The 18,196-nt window shown below is 41.6% G+C and overlaps 1 protein-coding gene across 3 annotated transcripts in view; it reads right to left on the reverse strand.

Annotated features, from left to right (window-relative positions):
- Nucleotides 1–18,196, reverse strand: part of EEFSEC (eukaryotic elongation factor, selenocysteine-tRNA specific) — a 102,964-nt gene that overhangs the window by 72,426 nt on the left and 12,342 nt on the right. For all 3 annotated transcript variants that reach the window (XR_003399315.1, XM_026857517.1, XM_026857518.1), the window contains exons 3-4: nucleotides 14,899–14,995; nucleotides 11,853–12,017 (exon numbers count right to left, since the gene is read on the reverse strand). Coding sequence is in view for 2 of the 3 variants with exons in the window: in XM_026857517.1 (XP_026713318.1) it covers nucleotides 11,853–12,017; nucleotides 14,899–14,995 (262 nt within the window). In the remaining variant the exon portion in view is untranslated. The remainder of the gene's footprint in view (nucleotides 1–11,852; nucleotides 12,018–14,898; nucleotides 14,996–18,196) is intronic.

An 18,196-nucleotide genomic window follows, 5' to 3' on the forward strand; every position in this document is an offset into this window, starting at 1 on the left:
CTTTTGAACATAAATCTGCAAATTTGATTTTCCATATACAGGTAAACAGCAAGAAAACAAGCGTGCATGTTGTAAAACACTGGCCGTAATTAGAAACATTTTAATCACATCAACATATTCTGTTAAAGTCTATCTAAATCCTGACTCAAGTCAAAGCCCTGGCTGGTGTCACCGCAGCTAGATGACACTGAACAAGTGAAAGGCAGGATTAAAACTTCACTTGAGCTGATCAGAAGGAACCTTGTCTGTCAGGGACAGCAACGCGACGTAAAGCAAAAAGCAATAAATACAGCGTTTGGTTTGCGGGGTTACACTCACTGTGCCAGAACACTTTAACATTATGGATTCAAAATAGCATTAACTCAGCCCACTACACATTGTGGGTATCTAATGGTATGTTTTTACAACTGTTTGTAATGTACATGTCAGATGGCCTAAGTCTTTCTTGTGAGTCACACCATAACCACAAAACTATGCCTAAATGTTAACTTCTTTCTCCCCCACTCAAGTCTGATGTAAAGATTTCTTTGCCCATCTCTCTTCCCGTACACATGAACCTTTAGCACAGCTTGCCAATATTAACTTCATGCTGCCCTCAGACAAGAATTAGAATCACCCTTATTTAAAAAACAAAAACCAACCCACAAACAGAAGTTTATCATGCTTTTGCTTCTAACCAAAATTGAAACAGAAAGCTTGTATAAAAAAATAAGAGAACAGAAAAGCTCCCAAACTTTTTTTAAAGAGGGAACAGAACCCTTACCTTCACATTCTCATTTGTGTGTTCTTACTAGAAAATTAGTGTCATTTAAAAAAAAGAAAATACTGCTTATCTTCCTGCCAAAAACATTCCTTTAGAAAGCAAAGACAGACAACATCCATAGTATTCCTGGTGACCCACCAAATCAGTTCAGCATACACATGTCTCAGAGGCTACCAGAGGCACAATTATCTTCCCCAAACATGCTCTTGTTACTCTCTTTACCTCTATTATCTCTATTCTTAACAGTACACCTGAAGTTTACAAAGATTTTTTCCCCCCTCCATAGATTTAAAAATCTTTAAGCAGCTCTCTAGAAGTGGGGATAGAGCCTGTGAGCTCAGCGACCATTCGTGTGCTGCCTGCACGACATCTGGAAAATGGATTTAAAAATGGGAGTTCAGCAGCGTGCACAGATACGATGGGTGGGCGGTAAAAGTGCAGATGAAAAAGCAAAGACACAAGGAAGTACTTGAAAAAAGTTGAACTTTGTCTACTACAAAAACTGTTTGACTACGAATGTATCTTAAAACTTTTGACTGATCTGTTAGCATTTGCTGCAAGAAGGAAAAGCAGACACATCACCATCTGTACCAACCTGGAGATTTCCACCATTTTCACACTATTTTAGGAACTGCATGCCCGAGAAATACTAACACACCAGAATAAATTACGTTGAACTTCAATCTCACGTAGCATCTCAGGCACGCGGGAGGGCTCAGAGCACGTTAGGACCCCTCCCTGCATCACCCGTTTGGAGAACTTCCACCCATAAAAGATTAAAGTCCTACCCTGGGGCAAACGTACTTAATAACCTCCTCTGAAGCCCGAGCAGTCAAGCAGCCTTCGACAAGACTAGAATAAAACATTAATTGGGGGGCACTTGCCACCTTAATACATTTTGTACAAATAATTGTTTCTCCCCAAACAAAAGCATCGTTAACAACGGAAAAAAAACAGCTGAAATAGCAACACTTGTCATACAAAACTTTATGCAAAATAGCCCAGAAGGGGATTTTGCATTTTATCTTTATAAACATTTGTACATTTCTTTGCATTTGGACTAAACAAGCTGACACTGCTTTGTGTGGACTCAAGGCCAAACTGGGCATGTATTTTAGTCTTACTGGGCATTTACTTCAATCCTTTACTAAAAATCGTATTTTCAAGTTTCCCCTTATAATCCCCTTTTCTGTGGTTTTGAGTGTTTGTGGTATACCTGCATATTCCTCACTCCCTGAAGACTTCAAATTATTGTCAACTAATCTCCACAAGCAGGATCAATGTCTTCAACCAGGCAAAGAAAATACCACATGAATAATACCTGTATTTCATATTATAACACTTTTTTTTCCCTAAGCCACCACTTAACTTGTTGCAGCCCTACGTACTAGGTGTTGCACATCAGACAAGAGCCTCTCCCAGGGATGGTTATCCTAGAAGTCTATTGAAATTCATTATATAATGAGTATTAAGTAAAAGCAACAACACAGCAACCAAAATGAATAAAACCAAAATGGTTAGATGAATACTGAGAGGGTAGAAAAACCTCAAGAAGTTCTAAAACCTCACACAAAACTGAAGTGACACACTTCTGAATCATTTTCACTACCTCTCTCTCTTTTCTGTTGAAGAAAACAAAATAATGGTATCTGTATATATAAACAGGGTCATCACTTCCAGTGAGTTATTCTGTTCTCACGGGTGATTTCTGCCACCTAGACTGAAGAGGCAGTAAGGGCATCTCTGCCATCCCTTGCAGACTCTAAGATACACACTACATAGGGTGTGCAGTAGAGACTGCCTAGACAGACGACAGGTCAACTACTAAAGCTAACTTTCACAAAGGCCCAGTAGTTTTTAAGTCTACAGTTTAAGCATGTAAAGATGTATTCGCTACAGTGACTCTTTAAACAGGCTATCTGACCTTTCCTTTTTATTTCTAATGTTATTCTTGATTATTTATTCATTAGAGGAGAAAGAAAGAGAAGCCAACTGCACTTTACTGCATATGCTTTCAAGGTAATCTTTACAGCCATGAAGAGCCCGGGAGGTTGCAGCTTTCATTTCAGACAGCTGCAAATGAAAAATCTGTATCTAGGCATTCACATGTTCACCACAGTATCTGGGCAGCTTACATCATTTTATTATTCCAGCTGATATTGTAAATATTGGTTTTCCTTGGTATTACTTTTCCTTTCATTTCTAACTGCAACAGCTATATAAGGCTGTAGGAATACTCTAGTGAGGAGATGTATCGTCCATTTAGTTTCAACAATGCCTGTTACCATCACAGGCACACGACAACAGATTCAGCTGAACAAATATTTAAAGAGAAAAGTCAATTCTTCTGTAATTTTCATAGTAGTAACAAAGAATAAAATTTAGAGTTTTATAATTGGTGTCACTGCAGGAACACACAGTACAAGGCATGAGATTCAGGGGACTTTCTGTAGTGGTACTTCAAGAAAATACTCTGCTAATAGACTAAACACAGATTCTTGGGCATTTATGCACTAGTCTATTTTCAATATTCAGATCCATTTTTGCCAACGCCCAGATCTGAGCAGAACTTTATAACACACAGACCACGGCTTCGTTAACGCTTGCTGGCTTGTTCTGCGCTCTTAAAAGCCTGATCAAACGAGGAGTCGTACTCTGTATGGATGACCAAGGAAGAACAAAAAGTGACATTCCCTTCCTTCATTCTGGTTACTGAAATTTTGCCAAAGCCTCCAGCACTTGAACTTAAATATTTAAAACAGGATAGTCAGTGCTCTAACTAAGCCTACCATGCTAAAGTTACATTCACAGCAGGAATGCAAAGTGAAAGCTCTGTTTGCCATGGAGGGGGCTACCTTTCCAATTACTATTCAAGCGTTCCACTAAGATTCCTGCTCAAACGGTATGTGTACGTGCATGTGGGTCTGTTTTCAATTGATTTGAGAACAATTCTACCTGATAAATTAAGAGAAATAAAGTTAATGACCTGGCAGCAGCAATGCTTACGCAAACGAGTTATGCAAACACAAACCAGCCATCCTTTGCTTCAAAAAGTTACCGTAAAGCTTAAACAAAAAGGCATTTGGATGAAATTTTGTGATTACTATAGCAATGTCCATTAACTTAAGTTGCAAACCAATCTTGAACCCCAGGGTACACAAACCCCAAACCACAACACTTGATCACTGGAGCAGCAACTGTTCAACAGGGAGCATGTTACCTACTAGTCCCGGGATAACACGCATGGTTTTCTTCAGTTGCATCCCAGGCTTGACTCAAGTCATCTCATGATCTTTCTCCTCCTGTGCACAGCTTACAGGACCACTGCTTAGAGTACCCACTCTAGGTGGCCCCAGGACTCATTGTCAAACTATAAATGCAAGACATTTAGCCCTCGAAAAACAATAGCTGGCAAGCTGGCATACCCTGTAGAGGAGGTATCAGAACCTGCTTACTCATCTTCAGAAGCTGACCTTGAGAGGGTAACACCACTCAGTGTTTATCAGCTCTGGCCCTTTCTCTCATCAGACCTACTCCAGCTTCAGCCTATAGAAACAATTCAAAAATACCATCCCCAGGTTTCACATTTGACACTCACTGATGCTGGTTTCAAGCCAAGATACACTTGAAGGAAGGAAGTATACACAACTGCCTTGTGACTCGAGATTGCAACAGAAGCTGAGAAAAAGAGGGAGCAACAAGTTTCTTCAATCCCTGGTGTAAGTGGAAAGCCTCAGTCACTTCGAAGAGTAAGCTTCGAGGCTGGGAAAGAAGCTAGAGATGGAGAAATATGGAAATAGGCAGGAGAAAAAGTAGAACAAGCTGATAAATGAAGTTAAAGCAAGAGAGATACATCTAAATGTCAGATGCCATCTTAATGGCTTTATTAGAGGTCTGGTTTTCAACTTCGTTTTGTTGCAAAACTACCTGTTTGTTTACCCTTAAGTATGCTGCCACACTGAAGCCAAATTGCTCACGAACATTACAAGAACATGCTCCCTTTCTCCAGCTGTGGCACTCTCCTGTACCGGGGGACTGAGCCTTCCGTCAGATCCAGCGACCCAGCGCACCGGGAAGTCCCAGAGAGCCACAGAGCTCTGACGCCTGCCAGCAGCCCACGCTAGCCAGGAGGCTAGCAGGGAGAACGCCTGCGTGCCTGGAAGGGTGCACCAAGGGACGAGAGAAACCACTACCCTGCAGGGCCAAGATCAGCCTCAGAATGACTTGACCTCTAATTTTTCTGTTAGTCCACTGGTTCCCTCTTCTTCAGCTCAGTTTCTTTCCCACTTTGTATTTCTGTAGCAACTTTCTTCATTTTTTTAACAGTTCTCATGAAACAAATGATTTACTGAAATCTGGGCAGAAAAAACATAATTTGATTTATCTAAGAAAATCAGTCATTGTATCAAAAATATGATGTTCATCTCAGTATTTTCGCCTGCTCAGAGTCGAGATGATCCTATATTTCTTTTCCATTTTGAACCCCAATTACACAGCGTACCAATCCTTAGGCAATAATAACGCTGCACTTTCTAACTAAGGCAAAATTATCTGCGTGGCCATGGCACAAAATACACACTTTATATTATCTCATGCACTAACCACAACCAGTCGGCACTGCAGAAACTCTGACCAGGCCATCAGTATCGCAGAACTACTGCACCAGTTGAAGTCTGCCCTGGAGAACAGTGCTGGTCCCAGCACTGCTGCACCGCCCCGTGGAGCCCGGGTCCCAACCAGGCATTTACAGGTGGGTTAAGTGGACAGAAGCAAGGCAGAAGTTACACACAAATCTCTTCCTCTGCAGATTCACTGTAGGAAAAAACTTTGGTAATTTTTCTAATCCATTAGCAGGTAACGTGTATCAAACTGGCAGGGAGCACGGGGTACATCTAGACCTCCAAGAAAAGCTGCAGATGAATTTTAGTAGTTGAAGAGTTAATTGGCCAGCACTGACTAGGCCACTTTCCTGCCTACAGAGATCACATTAGACACACAAGCTCCAAAAATACAGTGTATGGTTTGGATTAGCACTGCACAGGCTGGCTGCTCTCCCCTGGCTTCCTTCCCTTCTGCTCTGACCAAGTAGAAAAAAAATTTTTTAAGACACCCATGATATATATCCAGCTCCCTTTCTACTATGTCTTATCCCTGGTCCTGAATAAAACAAACCTTAACAAAGTCCTTTATCTTGCTCGCTCTTTTTACTGTTCCTGCATGATACTTAAAGAAATTGCAAGCAATATTAATTAAACCACTGTGCTTTAGTAACAGGTAGTGAAAGAATAGCAACGTACAAATCTCATTTTTATTCCTGAGCCTTTTTTAAGTTAACTTGATTTTTATTTTTTTAAATACAAAATTAAAGTGGATTCTGTTCTTTGGGGTCTTGAGGTTTTGAGTTTGTTTGAAGGTGGGGGGTGAGTTTGAAGGCTTGGTGTTGGTTTGGGGTTTTTTTTAAAGTGTGAACTCAAACAGAAATAAAAAACAAAGCCAAAAAAACCACACACAGTAAAAAGTTACAAAACCATACATTGAAAATGAGGGAGCGGATCTTTAGAAAGATTCCGCATCTGCTACTCTTATTCTCTCAAGAGATCGAGCCAAAAAGATTTAAGACGTTTTTATTGCCAGATCTAAATTTCATTCCACAGGCACTGGATAAAGTCTTTAATCCTTTACATAACCACAAAGAACTGTGCTGAGGAGTTTAATTCTTCCAAAACAACTGATAACATCCTAAATGTTGAAAGCAGAGCACTTTCCAGTATAAGCCAAATCCTGCATGTTTTGCTTTTAAGTAAATGCCACAGCAGATGCAAAACCAGTAGGATTCACACTGATGTTTTCTAGGAAAGGAGAAAATCTCCAAAAAACACAACCCATGCTTTAGAAGTGGCAAACAATTAAAGAAACAGCTTAATACTTGTACTGAACTAAACCACATGTATAACGTTATTGTGTATATGTTTAATTTATTGATTTAGGATTTAAGATACTTGTATTTTATCATCCACATATTTTAATATGTATTATGAACTGCTTTTTCACGATTTTATCAGTTACGTTCACTTGATTTTCCCCCCCTGCCCAATTCTCTGAACTGCCCTTCACAACATTTCAATGGTAAGAAAACGTTCAAGGCGAGCTGGACTTCTACCGTAGCATTTTAAAGGCTGTTTGTATCAGCACTGGGCAAGAAAAAACATCCAAGCAGCCCTGGAAAAAACAGATGTAGAAACAGCAGACATACTCTCAGAAAATTTAGTGAGACTTCTCTCTAAATAGAGTTCAAAAACCAGTCAAGACACCCTGAAATTTGGAAAGGACATGTCATGAGGTCCAAAGGACTCAAAACAGCAGTGGTAGAAACTTCCCCATGGAAGCCCACAGTGTCCTTGTGATCCTATTCAGCGGGATTTCATGCAACTCCATTTTCTGAGATTTAAATACTCTCTGACAAGACTTAACTGTGTAACTCTGATCATGCAAAAAGTCCCTAAATGCACTGAAATCAGCTCTTACTACATTTATATACAAAAGCTCACTAATCAGAGCTCTTGGGACATCAGATACGCTGAAGTCCTCATGTGGGCAAAACCAGATGTATCTTGGGATTTCAACAGCTACAGTGGCTTGAAGGAAACAGTCTTGCAAGTACTATTTGGGTTATTCTATCAGACACTGGAGAATTTTTTTGTTGGATGAGACATAAAAACTACAGAATGTTTGCCAAAAAACAGACCGAGGTTATCTAGCCAACAAAGAAGCTTGAAAAACTCTTTTCATACAGTTGCGGTGGAAGTACATGAAGCTTCTCAGCATCGCCCTTACAAAATGATGTTTCTTAAAAGTTCATGAAGTCAGTATCATTTGACAGCAAATAGTCCCTTGCCAAGACAGAATCCACTACTGATTTAAACTGACACTCTCATTTACTGGAAGACTCGACTAGATTAACAGAAGCAAGTTTCTCGCATTTTTCATATTTGATGTCCCAGGTGACCTCTTGAGAGTGTATCACAGAACACCTGGATGACTGCTCTCCAAGAGAAGCATTTCATAAACACACTTGCAACTTCTGAGATTGAAATGCTCAACATTAATTAACAGTGTGAAGGCTGGACCCAGTATGAATATTCATCATCATCTCCTTTAATGATAACAGCTCAGCCACACCTAGCAGATCAAAACTCTGACAGTGTCTCCAGAGGCACCTCCCAAGGCCGGTCCAATGATGGGGTGTCCACGTGATTTATTACACAAGAAATAACTCCGCACTGTGTTAACATCAGATACGTTATTCAGCTTCAGGACACAAAAATCCCCACACGATCCCCTACCAAAACCCATCAACACAAACATTCACCAGTAACAGCTACTCAGCCTTCAAGGTCCTCCTGAACTTCTGACAAAGCGCTGCACAAAACGGCACCCACCGCGCTTTTATCTCGGCTCAGCAAAGCTGTTAACCTCCACCAGCCCTCCAGCTTGCATCAACTTGCTCTAACGTTTGTCAGTAATTACATCAAACAGAACAGATTGGAACTTGAATAGGAAGGGGGAAGAAAAAGTTTCTACTTCTTACAAGTCCTGAAAAAAACAGCAGTGGTCTTTGTACGTGCTGCCCCGTAGGTGCTGCACTGGCACTGCACTGTATGTGCAGCACTGGCACACGGGCGATCGGTGCTGAGCCGACACCGCCAGGGTGAGCACGTTTATAGCCCTGAACTGTGCACATCTACCTCTGCCCCTCACTCAACGCAGACTTGACCTCTTCTATGATCTTTCACAACTCTTCACAGAGAGCGATTCTTATTCATCAACCTGGAACACCTGGTGTGTTCTAAAGCATCTTTAAAGGAACATTAAGGTATTATCATCTGTTTTAACCAATCTTCCAGTATCTCTAATGTGCTTACAGCTGTGCAATCCAAAACTAGAATCACTGACACGGGCCAGAAGGAAGGCCACATACTACAGATTTTGCATTACTTTTCACACAAGGATTATGGGTTTTGTTTTGAGACAAGAACAAAAGTCCTGGTCCATGCCTGTTTTTTTGCCTTCTAAGTAGCTGCTGTTCTTAAGCTACTTTGATGGGGTTTTTTTCACCTGGATAAGGAAGGCAAAGATATTTCTCCCCCACTGAAAAAAACACTTTCCTTTCTCAATGAAAGCATGCTATGAAAAGACATAGCAGCACTAGAATTTGACATTCATGCTCACTTAAACAAAATAGATAAGTATTTTGAAGTGATTATAGCCAAACCTATCGGTAAAGTAAAATTAATCTATATTTAAAAAATCCTTATTATTCAAACTCTAAGAACTTTTATAAAGCAGAAATAAAAATGTCACAAGCTGTTACAATTTATAAACTGGAAGACTACAGAGATTGAAAGACCACTTGAAATAATCTTAAAGGACATTCAGAATTCTGCCAACACTACATTTTTGCTGCAGAAATCCTAGGTTCATGCTCTTCAAGGTGGATTTCAAGTGCTAGTGAGCGAGCAGTACTAACTCAATTGGATGGTGAACTGTTTGCTGTGTCAAAGTTTTTTGCCAAACACATATATATAATTTTTCTTTTCGCTATATGGATAATCAACCCCAGATGGCAATTTACATAGGCAACAGCATAAAGGAATCCATGCACTGCTGGTGCTCTCAGCCTCAATCAGAGCAAGCACGGGCGTTTGAGAATGTCACTGTTTATTTTTAATTGCTGTGTCCCTCCTTTGTGCAGGTTCAAGCGGTCAAAGATGTCGAAGTCCATTAGTAGAACAGGAAGGTGATGCCACTTCATTTGGTGAGAGGGTTCTTCAAACTCAAAAAGCAGCTGGTTTGTAATGTCCCTAAATGCCCAGTGGGCACCAGCTGTCAATCTCAGTTACCACAGGGTCAGGGCAAAAAAAGGTCAGAGGGAGTCATAAACCACAACGTGTTGTGAAATGTGCTTCCTCCGTTACCTTGTAGGCCTGAGAAAGGTTTGACCTTTTATAGGTATCCTAACCCACCCCCGCTAGCATCGTGCAGGGACAAGTACAACACGCAAACTTACAAAAGTTGCTTCCTTTTACTGGGCCTTGGCTTCCATACCTGGACAATATGAACATGAATATTCATAAGCTGCTAGCGGCAAAAAAACAAAACACAAAACTCTGTCCACCCTATTACTGCTCAGAGGTATGGACACACCTTCTATTTCACACAAGGCAGTGAAGGATTAATTCATTAACACCAACTGAAAATAACTAAAACCTAGAGGAAAGATGTTAATGCCATAAAAGCCAAGGGATCTGGCTTCCCTTTGTCAATGACCTGTTTATCTGTTAACCTGCCTTTCACTTCACTGCTCCCCCTGGCACTTGGGAAGAAGTATCTTTTTTAAAAAGTCCCACTAAAAGCCTTTTCTATTGAACCTTTTAAAAACACATTTGCAACAGGCAAGTTATTCTCTATATTTTTGCCACTTTTCCCTTCATATGGATTCTCAAAGAACAGACTAATTCCTGAATATCCTTCTCCAAAACGTTCTTGGACTATACGCGAAGAGCTAAATGGTCATTTCCAGATATAATCTAGTTATGCATTCTTTCTTTGAAAGAAATAATTACTCCATCGCAGCCCCATCTCCCAGAGCACAAAGCTACAGGAAGTTTGGCCAGTGCTGTGCCAAAACCAAAGTAGGCAACAAGCTGTGCCAGGCCTCTGCGGTGCAGGAGCCACCGCATGGCAGCCTCGGACTCCCAACCACTTCTCCCTCCTTGGGGGGCTGGTGCAGACAGGCCCAGGACAGCCAGCAGGACACATCCGAAAAGGGAAGGAACACTGGCAAGGGGAAAGCAGGAGAGGCTGTAACCAGGGCTGCAACCCCAGCAAAGCGTATTCCCTGCAGGAATTACAAGCAGGGTTCCGGAACGGGCTGCATGCCTCAAACGAGAACATGGAACTCCACTGGGAAAACAGACATGATTGGGTGCATGTGCAAATCACTTTTATGCAAAGGACAATATGATATAAACTAGATGGCCACAGGCATCACAGAAGACTGAACAAAAATTAGTTGTCAACTACCAGCAAAATATTTCAGGTGAAATCAGAATGCCTCACTTAGTCCTTCGCTTGCCCATAAAGTACAGGCAAAGGTAAGAATGCAGAATGCTCACTCAACAAAAGAGTAAGGTCCTTATAGTAACACAACCCGAGGATAATACAACACCAACAGGGTCCCATGCAGGCTTGTTCAGCCAAAAGCTGACTACTCTCAGAATGTAGCCAGCTGGGTCCACTTTAAGTGGCAGCTGCAAAATGCTCCACAAATCTTGACTCATTTTGGGCAATTAATAAAAAGGGAAAGTCAGACCAGTACAAATCAGCACTGTGAAATAGGCTTCACCTGTTCCAAGTATAAAGTCATCTTGTTTTCTTTTAAAGGATAATATAAAAATATATTTTTATTATATAATAGGAATATAAAAATGCATTTTAAGGAAATGCAACAGTAACCACAGTTAGGCAGTTACAAAGGCCACTGAAAGGCCTCTCGACCTTCTACAGGCTCAGATGCCCAAGAGCAGCAGCCACCTCTGCATGCCAGCAGCGCTCCCAGAACATGCTGACATCAGCTAAAGCCCCGGCCAAGCCGACGTACCCTGAGCATCTCAATGCCCTCTTCTCGTCGTTTCCTTCACCCCCAGACACGTCAGAAGCCTACCTGCTCAGGTTCTTTCACAAGCCTTCTCATCGCAGCATGTCTCAAATGAAAGTAACCTCACTCAAACCTTGTTCAGTCCTTGGGCACATCCTATCCTGGAAACATGCCCACCTTGCTTTTCTGATTTTCAAAGTCTAACATGCTCATCTAGGTCAGTCTTCACTCAGCTGAAATTCATCAGGTACCTCTACTGGCTGGTTTATTTAAAAATCTCTACATCTCTTCCCATTATGAACTGGCTTATGGTAGAGTACCAAAGACATAGAAAATAATTGAATAATTTCAGATTGGAAGAGAACACTCTCTTCTTTGTTGAGTGTCTCTTTCTATCAGGAAAAGTGGGGGGAGTGAAAATGAGAGACTCACCTTCAGGGCAGGAATCTCCACGTTGTCACCAAGGCTAACAGAGCCAGAAAGAATAGTCCCTGTCATCACCGTGCCCTGACCCTTGATAGAGAAACAGTGGTCGACTGCCATAAGGAAGTGTCCTGAGGGGTCTCTTGATGGCAGGTAAACCTGAGACTTGAGGACCTGGGAAAAAAAAAAAAAAAAAAAAAAAAAAAAAAAAAGCAGCACCATGCCTGGGTGAAAAGTCATGAGCACCATGCCGCAAGAGGCAGGAAAGCATGATTGATTGAACAAGCTTGCAGTTTTACTGATGTCAGGCATCTCCCAATGAGCTCAGAATGCACCAATGTCAAATTAACTGTGTGGGCCATAGAGGAGACGTACACTTAACAGCAGGAACAGTTTGATTTTCTGCCTTAGAAAGATTTGGTGCTGCACATTTAGCTTGGTTAGCAAAACTGCCCGGGCAATAAACTTGCTGCCAAACTCAATATAAACACTGCAGCAAAGCGAAGAGGAAAAAAAAACCCTCTACATGTTCCCCCACCCCCTTTTTTTTCCTCTCTCAAAAGTACAATTTTACAGTGCATTTTGCTACTGCAGCTTTTCTGGATTTTGTAAAAATGAATTTATATACAGATATTAGTGCACCACAGAGCCCATATCCCTGCCTTCCTCCCAGAAAAACTATTATACTGGGTTAAGTTTTCAAAGTCGACTTCCCCTTCAGGTATCTGTTAACACTTCTTGGAGGATCAAACCACTGAGAAAGATAGCGACCTAAGTACCATTTTCTAGAGAAATTCTCCAAGTTTAGGATTCCTGTCTTGCTGACAAATACTGTTTCTTAAACTGTATACAGAAGACCTTAGTTACAGAAATGCAGTCAGGGACCAAGAGTGCTTCGGAGGAACTGGTTCACTCCTGTTTCAAATCACTTTTGATCTCTGCCTCTGTTTGAACATCAGCATATAAACTTGGCCTTTAATGTCTGCGTTTAGGGTCAGAAACAGCAGGTTAAGCCCGCGGTTGTAATGGCAGAACAATGGGGAGGGTCTCTTGCCGAGGACAGGAAGGATAAACCCTTGAAGCTCAGTGGCAGGGCTCACACAGCATCTGCCAGCTCTTCTCATCTTCAGTCTGAGCTGACAAACAGCTGCAACATGGGTATTTCCTTCAAAGTTTTTAACCCTGGGGGACATCCCAGTGAACGTGCCTAGAACCTGGTGAAGGCAGAGCTAAGGACTTGCCTCTCCACCTCTCCAGACACTGCAGTGGGTGCCCTGGTTCCTAGCAAGTCTCTCCTGAGGCCACACCACATCACAGGCCCGTCTCGGGGCACACGTGCCCGGGAGGTGGTAGGACACTCAGTGCTCAGCACCTATGGGGAACATCCTCCCTCTGGGCCAGACACCCCCAGACTTTTGATGACTGGTGCTGCACCCTAACCAGCAGTTTACAAGTACTTTAAACCTGGCGGCATCAAAAGCATCCAAGTCAGACCGTGGCAAGTCTACAAGGAACGATGCCTTTGTTTTAGGGCTACCTTCTGCTGTCTGCAAATAACAGCGGCACCCCTCCAGGGCAGAGATGAGACTTTTCCCTAAAGCTTATTCACACAAAGGGTGACAAATCTACTACAAGCTACAAACTGCTTTCAAACAGCTATTTTAAGTATCCTGCCCTTCACAGGATGAGCTTCATGCCATATAACTTAGTTTCTTGAAAACCTGAGCATTTATTCTCTCCCTGCAAAAACAAAAACAAAACCCAAAAAACCCAAACAAACCAAGAGCAATGAACACAACCCACATTGCTGGGACAAAGGATACCTGTGAAGCATCAGTTTGCTTAAAGTCTTCTCTTGTTCACACGTGTCTGAATGTTAGCTATACAATCACAGAGTTTTTCCAAGGTCCTACCTCATTCGGGGCACAGGGTAAATCCAGGCCATGCTTCTTCTTTTGCAGCTATGCAAGGCATGCAGTAAGCAAGGCACAGTACCACAGAGAAAGATGGTTTTATCATGAAGGCAGGTGCTGCTCCTCTAGAGAATGGATCCTACACTTGCTTATGCCAGAACTCCCATGCATTGCCATTCTCTTAAAAATGAAACTTCCCGCAGGTAATCACTGACTATACACCTTGGACTGTCCAAACAGAAACCCAAAGCTTAACAGAAGTGCTGAGCACTCACAACTGCAATCAAAATTGGCAGGTACTATGATCAGAACACAAACATGTCCCCAGAGAGTTCCTAGTTTCCTTAAATTTGGCAACCAAAATAAGTAAACTCAATGGACTTAACTGCTTTGTGCCCCAGCTTCCCAATCTAAATATGGATTAAAGTCACCTCTACACTTCCTACAGGTCTTCTGGAAGTAAATTAACCGTTTGCCAAGTGCTCAAACCACAGTCACGTGTGCCAAAGAAAAGTCCAGGAGGAAATTAATCATTCTGAATAAAGAGCCGTATTTGAATGGAGTCATGAGGGCACACAGAATAATGAGAATTCAAACAAAATGCAGACTACCTGCTCACCACTTGAGCCCTGTCTATCCTGTGCAAGGAGTGAGGTAAAGGTTGTTTAAAATAAAGAATCATGCACTTAAACACTGGATCATAATACACACACTAAGGAAGGAGGCAATTCCCAATGTGTAACTTTTGAGTGCCTGACTCCACTTTACTGTTTTCTTAACTGCGGCATAATTATAAAACAAAACCTACCAGGGATTTGGCAGAATTATAGAACTACTTCTATTCATTATGCCTCATAACTCTTTACAACTTTAAAACCAATTTCACCACACATGTGATAGCTACTTCTTAAGGCAGAGCTATTCAAAGGCATTGAAGCCTAGCAGTTGAAAAAGGAGATTCACTTTTGGGGCATGCAACCCCAACTTCTCCGTTCACTGGAAGGAATCCCTAAAGAATCAGGTTCCTTAAAACTGACATTAGTGCAGGAGTTCCTCAGCTCTAAATACTAATGCAGCGTACTTCAACAGACTTATAGAAAAGTTTGAGCATATTTTATGTTATTATGTTCTTCAGCAGGTACCTCGATTAATTCGGAAACACCTATGGGGTTCTCAGACTCCGGGGCTTCTGGTCCACCAGGCTTTGCTGCAACAGCAACAATTGGGCATCCAGAGAACCTGAAAGAGAAAGACTGCCACCGTTAGACCACAGATCTCCTACACGTGTCAGTGTAAAGCAGTTCCAGGCTCATCTGACAACGAAGGCAAAGAAACTGTCTCAAATTCCGATTTATCTGCTCTTCCCACTCAGTGACTGGCAAGTTTTCCCTGCACTACCAGCACCCGCCCTACTGGGCTTCACTAGGAAGTCTGCAGTGCCGCTAGATCATCTCCGGATTCAGCTCTGCAGTGGGCAAGAGCAAGACTTCAGTTTATTTCAGAAGCAAAGGTCTGTTACCCTGGCTTACTGGAGTGGCTGCTCATTCAAGCTGTTTTCCTGGGGACTGGCACTGTTTTCATTCAGACAATCACAACCCCGGCTGTGGAATCATGACCTTCAAAGCAGGAGCCAAACAGAAGACGGCACATGATGCCATCGGCAGGATCTGCAGACAGGAGATCTAAATCTGCTGAAATCAAAGTTCATGAAACTCACAGATCTCAAACATGCAAAGGTTCACAGAAAAGCAGCACTTCCACAGCTGACCTCATTTTAGCTTTTCTCTTACAATTAATTTTACTCTTCAAATCCTCAATAATCAGCAGGTTTTTTTACAAATTCAGTCAGCAGGCTTAACTTTTGCTCCCTAAAATGCAACTTGGGGTTTGAATCATTTGATAGCTTGTTTTACCTACATTTTGGAAAGGGAAGTTAGACTATAAGTCAAATGATTATTGTATTTTTCAAAAGTCAGGATTAACCATATTAAATAAATAAATAAATAAATAAAGCAATGGAATAATAATCAGCAATAATACAAAAAAAGTGATTGGTTCTCGAATACTTGATTCTTATGCAACAGATTTGGACCAAAAGCAATTGTTATGGTCATCCTTTTGACGCCCACTCCCCGTAGATTTTATCTCAAAAAGGAAGTGAACTGGAGGAAAAAAGTGCCTTGATGAAGAAAAAAATGTGAAGTTCTACAGAGGGAGCACATTTAGTGACCAAACAGTAATCAAGCATATAAAGTATTTTCTTTGTTTATATGCCATAAATCTGAGGCATGTAAGGACAAAGGGTAATAAAAATGCACACGGAAAATTCCTGTGATCAATTTTTGAAATTTATTCTCCTACAAATTCAAGGGTATTGTATTGCAATAAACAGAAATTTATTCTGAATCAGGTGCTTTACTCCTTTTCCCATGTATCAGAACAAACTGGAATAATCATGTACTGCCTTTGGAGGCACTTCCACACAATGCTCCATCACACCCATCTATTGTCAGCAGAGTTTAGACCCTGCTGGACAAAGATAAAAGCTGGCATGTGAAAAAAAACTGTAACAAAATAGAAATTCCATTGATAGGGACAGTTTGCTTTTACTTCTGGTACGACTCCATGGAACAAGCAAGTTTTGGATAGGTTAAATTTGCAAGTATGTACAAGTTACTTTTCCTCTGCCCGCTTTTACCTCCCACGGAATCTCCTGGCACAACCAGAGTAACTTCCCTGGCATCACAGAACACCTACTCTATAGATGGAGCAGACTTCAGATTTGATCACTACTACGGAACAGTGCGTGCATGCCTGTGTGCACAACAGTAATCATCAGTGAGTAAACTACTCCTAGAAAAACAATCATTGCCTAGGGTTTAGGGTCAGAGGCAACTGCCAAATGCTCTCAGCCTATGTCCTGCTAATAGGAGCCGTTCAGAAATACAGAACCAGTCGAAAGCCAGGCATTTGGAAATTCAGAGTGGGAAAGAGGCTATTGAGAAACACCACATGCCTGAGATACAGCAGGACAAGCACTTTACAATCAAGCCCAGGTCAGCAGTGCTTCCAAAGCACCATAAAGCACAGCCTGCACATGCAAAAATGAATTTTTGTTGTGAGAACAATACACAGACACATCCAATAAAAGAGCCTTTCTAGGATCCAGAGTTCCCGCGAGTAATTAAAACATTATGATGGGATCATTTCTCTCCAGGTGGAATCACAGCTGTTGTGATCAGCTGATACACATCCTTGTATTAAAAGGGCACCAGCAGTAAGGACCTCACAGCTAGCATCCCAACTGTTTCATAAACTCACTTCCCCTTCAACTTCGACAGTCTGCTAATTTTCAAGCCATGCTGTAAAGACCCATCTGTACTCCAGGATACAAAGAGAAGATTTAATTCAAACAATGTACATTAAAAAGTGTTTCTGAACACCAGTTTCCTTACAAAAAAAAATTGTCTTCCTTTTATGAATATGCAATTAGAAAGGTCTTTTTTTCAATCGTTTGCAACATGATCTTGGACTAAACCAAGAACGAAGTACCACCTGCAGCAGCAATCACTGCCATTCAAGAAGAATAAACACATTTTAAAAGGACAAAAAAACCCCTGAGTAGTATAGTAGGATAAATTCTCTTAAAAATCATTAAACTTCTTCGCATAGATGAGAAACAGATTAAAAAATAACTATTAATCATAATACTGCTTAATTCATGTTCTTATATATCAACCTTTCAAACCACCAAATAAAATCTTACGTCATCAGATAATAAACTCTAAAATTCTCCTAACTTTGTTATCTCAATGCCCCCCCCCCCCAGATTACCTGAGAATCTGATCAACAAACTCCAAGCTATAAACCTGTTGATCCCAAATGCTTTGATACGTTGCAGGTGTCTCTCTACCTCCCCTAAAACAAGAGGGAGCAACCTACAGAGGAACCCAACCCGCCCTGCTACCAGGAGAACCGAAGGGTGTAGGTTCTCAGTTCACAAGAGGAATATCACTTCCTTGGCGAGCTCCAAACCGCTCCCAGCACAACGAACAGACCCAAGAACAACGCAGGAGCTGGCAAACACCAAGACCTTCGCAGTCGCTGCTGTGACAGCTGCACAGTTGAGAAGGGACATTGCCCTGCCATCACCAACACCCTGAAACAGGAACAGCCACATCCAGCCAAGCTCTGCTTTGGTCATCCTGGTGAAGTTCACTCCTCTGTACGCTGAAACATATTTCTTTGATTCTTCAAATCAAAATGTGACCTAACAGCTATAAACGTGGAGTCAGTGTTCCCTTAGGACCCTGGGCAAAACAAGCTGTGCTTCAGTTTGGGTAACCACTACATAAATATTGTGTCTGTGTTGTTATTTTCCCACTTAGTAAAAATCTCACTGCACTTCATCCCTTCTGTGCCTCAATTAATTTGCCTAAA

Source organism: Athene cunicularia (genome assembly GCF_003259725.1).
Source record: "Athene cunicularia isolate RWA chromosome 12 unlocalized genomic scaffold, athCun1 chr12_part1, whole genome shotgun sequence".
Lineage (NCBI taxonomy): Eukaryota > Metazoa > Chordata > Aves > Strigiformes > Strigidae > Athene > Athene cunicularia.